Below are 15,167 nucleotides of genomic sequence, written 5' to 3' on the forward strand. Positions count from 1 at the left end.
ATATTTGAATGTAATCACAAAAATTCCACTCACATTGAAAAAATTAAGATGTTTTTCAAAATTTATACTTTTTAAAAATTTGTTCCTGATATAATTAAACTCTTTAATATTTAACAACTCTTTATGTAAGCCTTTGTATATTTATAGTTTTTCAATTCAAATTTTTTCACTCAGATTTATAGCCTTTTATTTTAAGGCAAAAATCTAATGTTCTGATTTATTCATCCCCCTCCCCTCCTCTAACCCTGTAGCTTATTCAGATCAAATGTAGTGGTCTGTTTTCAAGAGTTAATTCTACAAATTAAACAAATAAAATGCCCCTTATATATTTTTTTCCACATTTTGAAGCTTTTTATGGCAATTCAACAGATTATGCCTTGAAAATGCCACTAATAGAAAAGGGCTGCTGATTGAGAGAGTTGTTAATCTCTAGTCTTTTCTCTCTGTGTGGTTAGAAGAAATGGAAAACTAGTGTAGCAAGCAAGATTGCCACACAAGGAAGGAAATTTTAACATGTCCAGCAGCTGGAGATATTATTATTATATCTAAGATGCAGAATTCAAATGGTCTTTTAAATATGGGAAATATTGTTATTTGTAATTTTCTTGTAAAGATGCATTTATATCTGGCAATATTTGATACATTCATGGTATTCTGATCTTAATGTATTTTGTCTAATGATTGATGAGTATTCATTCAATTCTTGAAGCAAGGCAAATGAATTTACTCTATTTTGGAATGAACGGGGGTCCCCAAACACTAGGAGGTTGAAATTAGCTATGTGACTTCAACTTCACTGGGCCATTCTACGGGCAAAGATATTTTACGAGACTTATGTGTGGATTTTAGAAAGATTTTTTTCTATCTTCATGGAAGCGCATCAATAAAGTAAAAAAATTAAGAATTATTAAATGGTGAAATACAATAAATAAAATAATAAATACGAGCAATTGTAGCTTGTATGGAATTTTGAATCTCTCTCTATCTAATGTATATTATGTATTCAAAAGTTTGTCAGCCGTAAGAGAAGCTTATATTTCAAATTTTTAAAGAATAGGAAATTTCCTAAGAATTTTAGAAGAACTAGATATTTTGAGAATTCAGCTATTATTGGATGAGAAATTAAAATGGAAAACAATTTATTATATCTTGAAAAGGCAATTTATAATACTGAAGTTTAAGTACTTAAGTTAATACTGAAGTTTAAGTTATATAAGAGGTATCAAAGATTCTGTATGTCAAACAGTGGTTTTTCTCTTCATTAACTAAAACTATCTAAATATTTTTTTACATTCTTCTATATAGTTTGTCCGCTTTTATAATTTTATAAAATAATGGTCACTGACTGTTTGAAAACTTTCAGTGTCTTGATAATTGATATTCTAGAAGGTAAAAACTGTAAATAGCATTTCTTTGATTTTGTAAATAAAGATTCGTATGTTAATATCTGAAAAATTAATACTCGATTCTTTGGGAACAAAATTCTAGAAAAATCCTATTAATCAGAATGATTTCTTTTAGAAAAACAGTCAATAGATTTTGAAAGATAAATTCCAAGATATGCCAGAAATGTTAATATGTACCTTTATTTGTGAAATTTTGAATGATTTCACGCTTAACTATATATTTACGAAAAATATAAATGTTCATTTGCAAGGGCAAGTTCAAACAAGCCTTGCTATAACAAGTTGAAAGCCATTCTATTTGTTCTTGTGAATTGCAAATGCTTTTATGTTAGAAGATTCAATTCTATTTTAATGGAATTAAAAATCTTTTTGAATGATGTGGCTTGCAATTCAGTAAAATTTTAGGAGTTTGATATATCCAAAAATTGAATGAAAGTTTTCATCAAAATTTTGAAAGGGTTGAATGATTTATAAAAATTATGAAAAGTTATTCTGATGATATCATCTCATGACCAAACCATAGTTGAAATAAAATTTTTCTTAAATAAAAATATTGAGATTGAAAAATTTAAATAAATTAAGACATTTGGTTTTAGCTGAATTGAAAAGAATGTTGTGGAGTAGAAAATTTTCAATTCACTAAAAACATTTTATATATACAGAAAGATGCCTGCTCTGTATGTTAAAAAAATGTACAAGCAGAGATTACAATCCAGATTGGTGAAAGGCATAAGAAAAAGAAACACATTTCTTATAGACTAAATAATTTAAAATAGAAAAGGATGAAGATTAAGAATTTTATTCTGCAGAAATCTATGAGCGAGCTAGTTGAATTGTAGAAGATAATAGAAATTTTCATTTTATAATAGTACAGCGAAATAGTTTTAGGAATTGAAGCTTTAACGGTAATTTAAAATATTTTAATGCCATATTGTTTTCAGTTCATTTGTTTAAATGTAAAGAAGCCTTGCTTAACCCTGAGGGGAAGAATAAAAGTGGGAACCCTTGGAGAAGATATTATTAAAATTTCTTAGTTTGTATCTCTTGTATTTCTCCCTTCATTCTGCCAAGCGCTGTTCAAATGTAAGGTTAAGAGATTCTTATGAAATTAACATTTTTAAATGAATTTGATTTGTTTTAATTAAATTCTAAAATGTTTGTGAAATCTTTACCCTTTAGTAGTTGTGTGAAATTGGCATCTAATAGTTGCTGTTAGTGGTTAGTGTTAAAGGCACTTGCATTGTGATCCTGTAACTCACTTTCACTAGCTTAGCTTTAGCTTGTTTTAGCTTATTAACTGAAGATGAGTGTAACAAATCTCCTTAGTGCTCTTTCCTCAAGTATTTAGAAGTAGCAAGTAAGAAAGTAATCAATCGTTTTAGAATTAATAGGAAATAGATTTTATTTAAATTATTATTTGTATTTATATATCTAAAGTATATAATTTTATGATCTTTGAATTTTCTAAAAAGGTTCTTGATTTTTTTTTTTTCTCCATAAGTAAGAGGGAGAACCCTTGAAGAAGAAATTATTATTACTTTTTGTATTCAATTTAAATATTAAAATTCAATATAAATGAGTTTAATATTGGGTGCCTTATCTATTTTGTATAATAAAAATTTTATGAGTCATTTCATTTTTTTCCTAACTATAATCATAATTTCTCCTAAATAACAAAACTAAGAAAGATGAATAAATTATTTTATTGTTTAAAAAAAAGAAACAATTTTCAGATAATATAGTATTTGATATCTGTCCAAAAAATGTAAATATTTTATATAATTTTAAAATATTTTATAGTTTTGCAAAGTTGAAAATAGTTAATTTTAAGCTCCTTTTACTACTCTTGATGCTAATTTTAGTTTAAAATCTTGCTTTTCTGTACCATATTTTATGACACATTCTATTATAAAATTATTTTTAAAGTTTTTAATTTGCATATCCTTTTTTAACTGAATTGATATTTTTACTGCAGTTTAATACTCGCTCATTAAATGCAATTTTGAGTAGATGCTGTTATTTTTAAATTGTCTTTATGATAATTGATTTTACGTGTATAAAATTATTATACTAAACTGAAAGTCTTATAATTCTGTTTTTGTTAGAGCGAACATGGCGTGCACAACAACGTGACATGATGCGTGGTGCAGATGTTGATGATTTTAGTTCGGATGAAGATAAGAGAACTAATACAAGGTCAAGAAATGTATCAGTACAAAAACAAATTTATGAAGATGAAGAGAGTTCAGATGAAGATGATAAGAGAACTAATACAAGGTCAAGAAATGTATCAGTACAAAAACAAATTTATGATGATGAAGATGAAGAGAGTTCAGATGAAGATGATAAGAGAACTAATACAAGGTCAAGAAATGTGTCAGTACAAAAACAAATTTATGATGATGAAGATAAAGAGAGTTCAGAAGAAGAAGAAGAAGAAGCTTCTGATAATGATGATGCTAGTCAATCTGAATCTGAAAATGAAGTGTCTGCAAAAAGACAATCCAATAATGATGAAAGTGAAATCAGTGATAGTGATAAGGAATCGAATAAATCTACACCAATAAGAAAAACATATATTAATAATGGAAGTTCAGTTTCCCAAAATTGTGTTCAACAGAACAATATTGGGAGAGCTAGTGTTATACAAAACTCATATGGTGTATCTAAATGGAATGTTGATGGTGATTCTAAAGAGCAAAAAATTCACATTGTACAATATGCTTATGATGAGCCACCCAATAATAAGTAAGTATTTGAATATTTAACTGCTTTTATACCTTAGATAAATTTTTATATGTGTTATTTTGCATTTTGAAACATTTAATGCTTTTCTTGGATAAGTTACAAAGCAATAATTGTAAATGCAAGTTAAATTTTGGAAAATATTTGTTTTAGTTATCTATAAAATATTTTTCAATAAAAAGCTGTATTTTTTTTTTAAATTAACAATAGCGTAGAAGAAGATCTATACCTTAAAATGAGCCAATTTTCTTCTAAATTAAAAATAAATTATATCAGCAAAAAATTCAATTTTCAATTATTGATTGTTTTATTTAGCTGGATATTAGATAATTAAATTTACAGGAATTAGACTGAGATGCATGGAAGTGCCTGTATAATAATTATCATATTGCCTGTGCAACTTAAAAATTTAATTTAAATACAACAGAATTGAAAATAGTTAATTTAAATTTATTATGTGCATATTCTGTACTAATAATAATGATGAATTGTTAGTGTATTGACATTCTACAGGCTAAACTATTTGATTTAGAGCTACCAAATTTTTCACATATATACTTTGGAGATTGAAAATGTGCATCTTGGAGCAATTTTTTAAAAAAATTTATTTTCCTTTTTGTAATAACTTCTGAAAATATTACAATATAATAATAAATTTTACATTAATACAAAAAATTATCCTTAAATGTTACCAATCCCTTGCTGTATAAATTTTTAATTATTTCTTTAAAATAATTGTTATTTTACGATATGTATATTTCATTTTTGAGATGAAACATGGTTAACTTTGTTGATACTAGTGATTCTGTCTGGTTCCCCCGCCCCTCCCCAACTGTTGATGCTCAAGATATGATTTAGCACATTTTCTCAGTAAATTTCAGTGTAAAGGCATGCTTTTAAAAAGGTTTTTCAAATTTTGCTCTGATTATATGTGCAATTACACATATAATCGGTGTTTAAGTTCAAAATCAATGGGGAATGTTTTTTTTAATGCAGCCATTTTTAAACATTGCTATTCTTTTCTGTGCTATAATTGGATGTATAAAGTTATAAACAGAAAATTAGGGTAATGCGTATTATAAAAAATAGATCAATGTATAATAGTATAAGTTGTATGCTTATCAAAATTTGAAATTCAGAATAATTGTGCTGAGAGAACCATTAAAAAGAAATATAGCCCCTCCCCTAAAAAAAAAAAACTACAATTTTGTCAAAATTTGCTGCGTTGGTATAAATAAGAATTCAATTAAATTCTGTACAGTACTAATTATTTAAACTGTACAGAAATTTAATTGTTAAAATATTTTTTTTTAGAAATTTGAAATTCAAAAATTTTTTTTAAAAATATTTTATATTCATTTTTTAATTTTTTCTTCACAAATAATTTTTGAAAAATTGTTGTAATGAAAACTTATCAAAATTAGTGTCTGTTTTAGTTTAGGAGAAAAGAAATATTTTTTAAAAGATCTGTGAGATTTTTTGTAAAATATCCAATATTTCCACTTTTACTATTTTTACTTTCTCATATGGAAAGTATAGTAATTGTTATAGTATTGAGGAAGTACAGTAATTCAAACTTGAGATTTCGATAAATCTCCATGTTTTAGATCTCTCCGAGTTTGAAAAACTCTTTTTTGGAAAATGCGGTCTATCTGTCTGAAACAAAGGAGCTAGATTGGTGAAATTTGATATATGAGCTTAAAATCAAATTTGTAGATTTCTATCAAATTCCAAGCAAAATCCGTTCAGAGGAAGTCTCTGTCTGGTCGTTCGAATATAAGTTAGCATAATAACTACAAAAAGAAGAGAGCTACATAGAAAAAAAATTCAATATGCAGATTTAACATCCTTAGTATAGGCACCTACCAGATTTGAAGCCAAATCCAAAAAGGGATTGATTGTCTGTTGATCTATTCTTTCAGAAACATGTAAATGCAATAGTCCAAAATTGCAATGATTGAAATGTGTCAAATTTGCTGTGTGATTTTGTGACTTTAAGTAGTTTTGTGTCTATTTTATTTTAGTAAGATGGGAAGAATGCATCTAAAACTCAAATTCGATTTTTGCGTAGTTTTAATCCCTACAGGGGTTAATTGCCAAAAACACTTGCCGAGGATCATATGTCAGATTCATATAAATGCTAAATTCATTTCAAAAATTAATATTTTGTAACTAATTTACGCTAATGCTATGCAAGGTGTTCCTGGGAAAGCACCTTTATTAGAAAGTATGCAAGAAAATTTTGGGAAGACCCATTTTTAAAATTTTTCTAATAGTATTTTTTCAGATCGATCTCTGTCAATTTAGTTAATTGTGTTAAACTGGTTATTGTACATTTATAGAAAAAATTTCAATTAATTTATATAAAATGTATTTGATTTTTAGCATTTGGCAGTAGATATGTTTTGAGCAAAAGCAAATTGGGAAAAACGAGTTTACAGATTCAAACATAGAAATATTACAGGCTTGATATAATTGTATATCAAACTAGTTATTTTTCTTAATAACTAAACATGTATGAATGAGAAAATGATACATTTTTAGTTATTATAACCATAGTGTAATTCATAAATTAGAAATTTTTTTGAAAAATTGAGATAATTTTATTTTTTATTCATTGATGTTTTATTTTAGTAGATATATTTAGGAAAATTCTTAATTTGCTTCATCAAATGTTTATTAAATGTCCAGAAATACAAACTGAATAAGGCAAAAAAAAAAAAAGTTACTAGAGAAATTAATTGAATAAAAATGAGTTTAAAATATTTATACAAATTTTTTTTAATCATTACATTTTTATATGAAACAAAACTATTGTAAAAAGTTGTTGTAAATTGTACCTTATTAAAACCAAAATGTTCTAATAAACACTCACAGTGTCATCAATTTTAAATTTAACAATCAAACAACAAATTTGACTGTCAAATTCAAAACCATTTTAAATTCAACAGTCAAACAACAAATTTGACAGTCAAATTCAAAACCATTTTGTTAACTGTTTTATTTAATTGATTTATGTGTTTTTGAAATTGTTTTTGTTTCCTCCACAGCATTTCCAAATTTATCTGAATTAAAGTAAGCACTAAATAAGAGTTTCCTAAAAGCTTTTTTTTTTTTTTAATGGAATCCAAATAAAAAAAAAGTTTCAAAAGTAAACTGGGTAACCAGAAATTACCGTAGAAAGATGAGTGAAATTATCAAAATTATAAACAAACCATGAATATGCAATAAAGTTTTCAGAAAAGAAAGTGGTTTGCTTTCCTTCAAGGCAAAAAAATTTGGTGATTTACTAATAAAATAAAAAAATAATATATAAAATAGTCGAGAAGGTGTGTGGTCCTTGATAATATTTCTGTCAAGATGACTTCATATCTTGCAAATTATTTGTCATATCCTTTTGAAATTTTCAGATAATTCATTCGAGATAATTTTAATCTTAAAATTCAAAAGCTGACATTTTTATCGACTGTAAGATACCAAGTCCTCTAAATTACAAAAAGTATTTATTTGAACATTTTTCACAATTATCAATCCAACAAACCAACTGGTCTCGAAAGGTATCTTAGTGTATATCTAGTGTGTATATATACATATAATTAGATTTTTATTAAAGAAATACCAAGTAATGAAATAAAACCTTGAAAAATAGTCCATGAGTCTGAAAAAAAAATGAAATCTAATTTGAAATTTATAACAGTATTGCCTTACTTTTAATTTCACCCTGATTGTTTTAATTCTATGATTTGAAGAATTTAAGCAAATACATTTGTATCTTAAAAAGTAGTGATTTTTTTTTTTTTTTTTTTTTTTTTGCATGACAGTTTGGAAGTTACATTGACATAACAAATTATACAGTATGAAATTTATATATTCATTTTAATGCATAAGAGAAAAAGAAATTTAATGAGAGATGCATGCTACATTTAGACAGTTGCATTTTGTGTAACTCACTCTTTTATTTTTTTCAGGCGATTGAAACCAAATGAAAGCAATTATAACAATGGGCCAGTTAATTCAGTGTCTGCAAATGGTAATTTTAGAAATTTTTGATGATTACACTTTAGAAGTGATTTTCTTTAAAACAAAGATTTAAAGACAATTCTGAAGTTGTATTGTATAATTATGGTTTTTTTTTTTTGTTTTAGATTTTTTTTTTTGTTTTGTTTTGAATATCTCATTATTTTGAGGCTATTATGTTTTAAAAGAGAAAAGTTTTAAATTAGTAAAAAGTTAGTGTCATTTTTAAATCTCCATGTAGCCAAATTTATTCCCCCCCCCCTTTGTTCTTATAGTTAACTCTTATTTAATATCATATTTAAGTCATTCTCAGCAGTTAATTATTTAATGGCTTGATTATTTAATTATGATTATTAATTATTTAATGCCATATTTTCTTAAGACACCTAGCAAATTTTTCAGATTGTAAAGCTTGGGTTGGAAATTACAAGATTCATTTTATTGATATTAAAATGTTATTTATTTAAGTGTCATATAAAAGCAGCTGTCTGCCTGCAGGGCTGAAAGCATTTTTTTTTTTTAATTTTTGGTATTTCGGTAACATAATATTTTAAATGTTTAGATAGTTTATTATGAAAACATTAGTATAGTAATAGAAAATCAGCAAAAAAAAAAAAAAAAAAAAAAAGTCTAAATGTATTTTTCAAGTGGAGTCGAGTGTAAATAAATAAAATCATTATTTGTCTCTGGAAAAAAAAATATTATTACTCACAACTGTGGATGGATTAAGGTTTTGCTATTTTAATTTAAACAAAACTGAAAAAAAAAATTGTTTAAAAAATTGAGAGTCATAATTAAGTTGATTAAGTACAAATATATATTTATATATAACTTAAAATCATTATATAAATAAACCTTTTCATTTTTTAAAAATATTTTCAAATAATCCTTTTTTCCCCCCAGGCCAATCAAAAATTATTGCATCTGAAATAATAAAATAAAGGCTTATTTTTAAATGATTTTATCTTTCAAAATTGAAATCTTTTTATAGTTAAACACCTCTGAATGCCCCGATTTACTTGGAACAGTGAGTGCCATTGTTAAGAGGATACAGTTTAATTGTATAAAGCTGTTAAACAAGAATGTGTTTCATTTTATGATTTATTTCTTTGTAGATGCAAGACCTAGTTATTATAATGAAAGTCATGCTTATCACCCACTACTTCATCGAAATTTAAATTCGTGTTCAGTAAGTCTATTATGATTTGAGATAATGATTTAAACATTATTCAGAAGTTGTTGTTAGTTTTTAATTTTTTTATATATTATTTTGCAGAAGATAACATCACCTGCACAGGTAATAAGAATTGACTTCATCAATCCATCGAAACCTCAAATTTCACGTGAGTAAAAACTTTCATAAAATTATTTATTTTATTGAAAGATAATTTTCTTGTGCCAAGTATAATTCACATGCAGATTGTTTGAAATTTTTTTGATCTATTTTAGGTTGATCTGGTAGTGAAAGGATTGATCTTGAAGGGAATATATTTTTCAGCTGCACAATTTTTGTTTACAATATCTAATTTAAAAAAAAAAAAAAAAATCTGAAAATCCTGTATGAAATTTGCACTAATGAAGTAAAATCTTTGAAGAAGAAAGTAACAGCTAAGTATTCAATTTGCTTGTGATTTGTTGACTGGTTACAGGTGATAATTTTTTTAATGAATATTAATTATGTGGTGAAAATACTATACCTTTTAGTAAAATTTTGTATAATTTTTTGTGGTACTATTTTTCATAGTTTAATTTCTCAGGAAAGTAGTTGTTTAGAAATCAAATAGTAGTATTCATGTTGATTTCTGAATATGTGGAAATTTACAGTTGCATTAGTTTTGGTTATTCTGGTATTTCTAATGTGTATAAAAAGTTGATTTTCTATTTATGGGGAAAAAAAAAAAAAATCGAATTCATCAGTATTGCATTTTTACACTCTTCTGTCATTTTAAATTTGTATCTTCCAAGATTAGTAAAAATGATTTTTAAAATAATAATTTATAATTTGCTCAGTTATTAAAATATAATAATATTAAATTTTAATAATAATATTAAAATATAATGAGCTTTTGAAATAACAAACATCTTTTGAAAGTTGAAATTTTAGAGAAATTAGAATTAATTTCCTTTTGTTTGCCTATGAGAAACTTTTTTTCCAATTATTTTAATTACTTATATATTACAGTTCTGAAGAATATGTTTTGAATTATTTTAATTTGTTTTAAACTTATTGAATTTAAGATATTTTAAAAACTTATTTAATTTACCTGACAAGCAATATCTTTCTTAGAATTTTTATGAGTGAATTTTTGTCTTCCCTCTTCTATAAAATACTTTGTCTGATCTCTTGTTTAAGGTTTAAATATATTCCTTTATAAAACTACAAAACATTTATGTTGAAAAGTCAATTTACTACTTTATATGGCCTTCCTTTGTAGTTTAATAGTTTTTCATGCATTATATATTGTTTGTTACCTTTTAAAAGATACCATAAAAATTATTGTGTAAATGGTATTTTATCTGTCTGTTTCAAAATTGTGTAATGTATTTTGTTCCTATTCTCTTTAAAGTGCATTTATTATTAAAGTTAGTTGTTATTATTATTAAAGTTAGTTGTCGTATGTAAATTTATTTATAATTTCATTTCCCTTTTTTTATTAATATAATGAATTTAGTTATACTATAATTAATAAAATTCCTATTTGACCATTTCAATTGCTTTACTTAATCACTGATGTTACTGAAAGCCCTTGTATCAAATAAATATTTAAAAAAATCTTATTTCATTGAATTCTATGAGCTTTTTCATTGTTTCGTTTATGTATATATGTTGACTTTTTGTTATTGTTTATGTTAGTATCCTTTTCTTGTTATCTATTTTTCTTATGTAATTGCCCACAACATTTTGCAATAAAATTTTTTTGAATAAACTAATCATTCTTTTGTGCTTACATGGAATGTTTTTGCACATAGCTACAATGTTTTGTATGACTATATGAAAAATTATTTAAGAGTATATGAAAGATAAACAATTATCTAACAATTTAATTGATTTAATAATGAATTTAAATAATTATCTAACAACCCCTCTTAGGATTAAATTTCTTTAAAGCATTTTGTTCCTTAGATGCCATAGCAGAATTTGAAATTTGTCTAAAGTATAAATTATTCTTCTAAGATATTTTTTAATTCAAATTCAGATAAATTCATATTAAGTTCTTAAAACTGTACAAGCATTTGTTTTAATAGGCCTATTTGTTTATTGCATTCGAATGAAATAAATATAATTTTGTTTAAAAATTGTTATTTTGTAATGCTAAATATTGCTCGCTTTGGAACTGTTTTTTTCATTTTCATTTTTGTTTACTACTATCCTCAAATCATTTAAACATTTTAGTGATATAGGTTATTGATTTAAAAAAAATATTAATATTATAGCCATAATTTTAAATCTTGTTACATTAATCTTAAATATTCGAGCTCTTTATAGTTGAATAGAGGTGTTTCGTTTTGCTTTGCTGTTAAGTGAAGGAGGATGGGGAGATAAATTTTTTTCTTAAAATAAACATTTTTTATTTTAATGTCGTTCAAGTGATTATTAGAATTTCTTACTCATGTTAAAATGAAGAGAATTTAGGATTTTAAAAAATCATTTTAATACTATGCAATTTTTCATATTGACTTATTTAATGAAGAAAAATAGATAGATATCATTCATTGGCTTTATTATGAAACCATAAATTTTTGGAAAGTAAAAATACTGATTTTTCCCCCTTTGTACATTTATGACTAATGACATGTTTAACACTCTTTTTGAAAATAATTTATCGACTTTCAAAATAAAATAAGTAATGAATTTTAAAGGATTGATTGTGTAGTTTGAATGAAATTATTGTAAAATTCATAAAATAACTCGACAATTATTTGTAAATCTAATTTTTACTTGCATCAATGCTTTGACTACTGAAATGTTTGAGTGTAACAGAAAATATACATTTTATTAGAACTGGATTAAGTTCACTAAAAGCCATTATGCCATACAAATCTTGAGCCAACCCCCTTCCCCCCTTTTCTCCTTACCAGTTTCCAAAACTAGATGTTTAATTGATTTTAATTTTAATCTTCATATAAGAGTTTAAAGTAGCAGATTTTGTCAGATAAATAATAAAAATATTTAATTTCAATTACTTTGATGAGAGTTTATACTAATATCTTGCCTGTAAAAAATTTGTAATTAAAATTTATGTGTTATTTTAAACAAATTAGTATAAAAAATACATGAGTGGATTATTAATTAATTATAAGTTCAAACTTTTTTAAATTATGAAATGATACATACTTTTAAAATTATAAAACAGTATTAAACAAAGCAAGAAATCAGTTATTAATTAGGAGTGTTATTAGAATAATGTTAAGAAATTAAAAAAAAATCAACTTAAAAGTGATAATTAATAATTGTTTAAATAAAAGTATGTTATTTAAATTTTTAATTTTATTTAAACAAATTTTAGTGCAAGACCCTTATAAATTAAATAAAATGCAAAATACACATGCACAAACAACAACTTGGAGTCCCTAGACCTTGTTTACCTATTTACTAATCTGGCTTTGCAATTTGAGGTATTCATTGAATAAATGATTTTTATTTATTGAGATAAATTTCTAATTGCCATAAGATGTTTAATTTTATTCAAAAGAGTTGATGTGCTTGAACATTGTTTGTATTTTGTGTGTCAAAGTGTAAGATACTCATAATCGACAATGAATTATTTATAGACCTAAAGTGATGGAACATCTTTTGATTGGTACAACAAAAAGTTTGTGGTAACCTGTGTTGCTAAGAAATTTTTAGATATATTTCTATTGTGTATATATACTCATTTACTGTAATTCCCCCTCTTCCTTAAATGAGTATAGTATAATTACTATGATCTTCATAGTAAGCAAAGTTTTGATTTTGAAATGCTTATCAAGATATTTGAAAATTATTTGCCAAAAAATAAGAATGGAAGGAATATGAATAGGTTATTGTTTCAATTTGGAGATATTCTATAATAATAATTTAAATGCAAAAAAAAAAAAAAAAGTTTTTCATCTGAGATTTTTTTTCTTTTTTTTTTTAGCAATTTAAGACATGAACATATATTCTTGATTTTAGAACTTCATCTGTCTAAAATTCAAAGCATTTTTAATCTATCTAAAATTCCCTTTATTCTGTTTTTTTTTTTTTATTAATCCTTTTCAAATTCTATTTAAAAAAACATTATTTCTAATATATTAGTTAAAAAAAATTCCATCGAATGGATAAAATTTTCCCAAAAATTTCAGTATATGCTGCATTTTTAAATGATTGATTGATTGCTAAAAAATAAAAGAGACTGAGAGAGAAATAGATTTATCCAATGACGGGTCAAAGACTTAACAGCAGTATATAGAGGTTTCTTTAAATCAAGGAAAAATCACTAAAATTGTGATAACTAAAAAAATTTATCAGTTGTTTTTAAAAAGCCGAGGAAACATATGTATATTCAGTAAAGGAAGATGAAACAAAATCACATGACATTTATTTTGTCTTAGAAATTATCCAATCTTTGAAATTGGTACATTAAACAAATCTATTTATCATTAATAAAATATCTTTCAATTTACAGCATCCCAAGCAGCAATATAGTATTTTTAGAACACAGAGTTAGCTATTAGTTACGTGGTCTATGAAATCAGTAGAAAGCGAGAACAATTGTTTTTACTAGGATGTTTGGAAAAAGGAGGTTAGAAAGTAGCAATATGTCTCCTTACAGCATCTTAACTATGATCAGTGAGATTCAAGTCTGGTCATTCAGATATCCAATTTGCTACTTTGAATTAAACGATGTTTAGAAAATCTTCTATGCAAACCAGAGGAAATCTTATTGGATGAAATCAACATCATTACTAGAATAGATGGTATAAACATTAAGGTTGTCATCTCTGTAAAACTGAAAAATCCTGGTTTTACACGAAAAAAACAAAAAATGTGGAAAATCTATGCATCCATACAAAGAGTCATCACCCAGAACATAAGGAATAACTGTATTATGTAAGTAATAACTGTAACATATATCATTCGTTCATAAATGTTAAAGAATATATGTTAAGAAATTTAAAATTCTCTTCAATTCTGTAGAAGCTGCATTAGAAATTTTCCAAAGGAGGTTGATTGTGGAGGGGGTATTATAGCCAGAAAAATGTCTTTAATTTAACTTCAAAATTTATGTAATATTACTGAAAATTAAGTATTAAATAGTTATTCATTTATAATAAATAGTTGTTCTCAGGCTTTTAATTATTTGTATGATATTCGGATATTAAGAATTATCTGACGGAAAATGAATTTATGAAATTGAGAATATAATTCTCATATGAAGTACACTGAATGAAGTCTATTGATACTGGGAAATAATTTTCACATTATTATTTAAATCTCGTTACAAAATGATAGCCGAAAAAAATGAAAATAGTTATTAATTTATTGTTAAATTTGGCTATTGAATTATATTTTGATTAAGCGAATGAAACGTATGCTAATGTTGTGGAAATGAAATGAACTAAACAAAATATTTAATAACTCTCTCAAATCAAATTTCTTTGAGCAACTGATGATATTTGGTATATGGTATTTACACGAAATTTGTAGATTTTTATCAAATTTTGAGCGAAATTCATTTAGAGGAATTTATGTGAATATAATTTAACACAATCACTGCAAAACTTAAAAATAAAAAATTAAAAAAAAAAATGGATAGATACATAAATTTAGCATTTAAAGTGCAGATACCTGTCGAAATTGGAACCAAATTTTACAAGCGTTGACTTTCAGTTGGTCTGTATTTTCACAAGCATACAAAAGCAATTACTCGAAAGCGGAACGAGCTAAATATATGAAATTTGGTATGTGGTTTTATGACAAAAGTTGTAATTTCGAGTTAAATTTTGGTTTCAATCAATTGGAAACAATAAATTCAA

General features: G+C 25.0%; 1 protein-coding gene across 1 annotated transcript in view; it reads left to right on the top strand.

Moving 5' to 3' along the window:
- Positions 1 to 10,580, top strand: part of LOC129965358 (chromatin remodeling regulator CECR2-like) — a 31,278-nt gene extending 20,698 nt beyond the window's left edge. Inside the window, exons 10-14 of the mRNA XM_056079190.1 lie at positions 3,512 to 4,154; positions 8,120 to 8,181; positions 9,284 to 9,357; positions 9,445 to 9,511; positions 9,618 to 10,580. Of these exons, the coding sequence (XP_055935165.1) occupies positions 3,512 to 4,154; positions 8,120 to 8,181; positions 9,284 to 9,357; positions 9,445 to 9,511; positions 9,618 to 9,622 (851 nt within the window). The 3' untranslated portion in view covers positions 9,623 to 10,580. The remainder of the gene's footprint in view (positions 1 to 3,511; positions 4,155 to 8,119; positions 8,182 to 9,283; positions 9,358 to 9,444; positions 9,512 to 9,617) is intronic.
- Positions 10,581 to 15,167: the final 4,587 nt, after the last annotated feature.

This window comes from Argiope bruennichi, chromosome 1 (genome assembly GCF_947563725.1).
Source record: "Argiope bruennichi chromosome 1, qqArgBrue1.1, whole genome shotgun sequence".
Classification (NCBI taxonomy): Eukaryota; Metazoa; Arthropoda; class Arachnida; order Araneae; family Araneidae; genus Argiope; species Argiope bruennichi.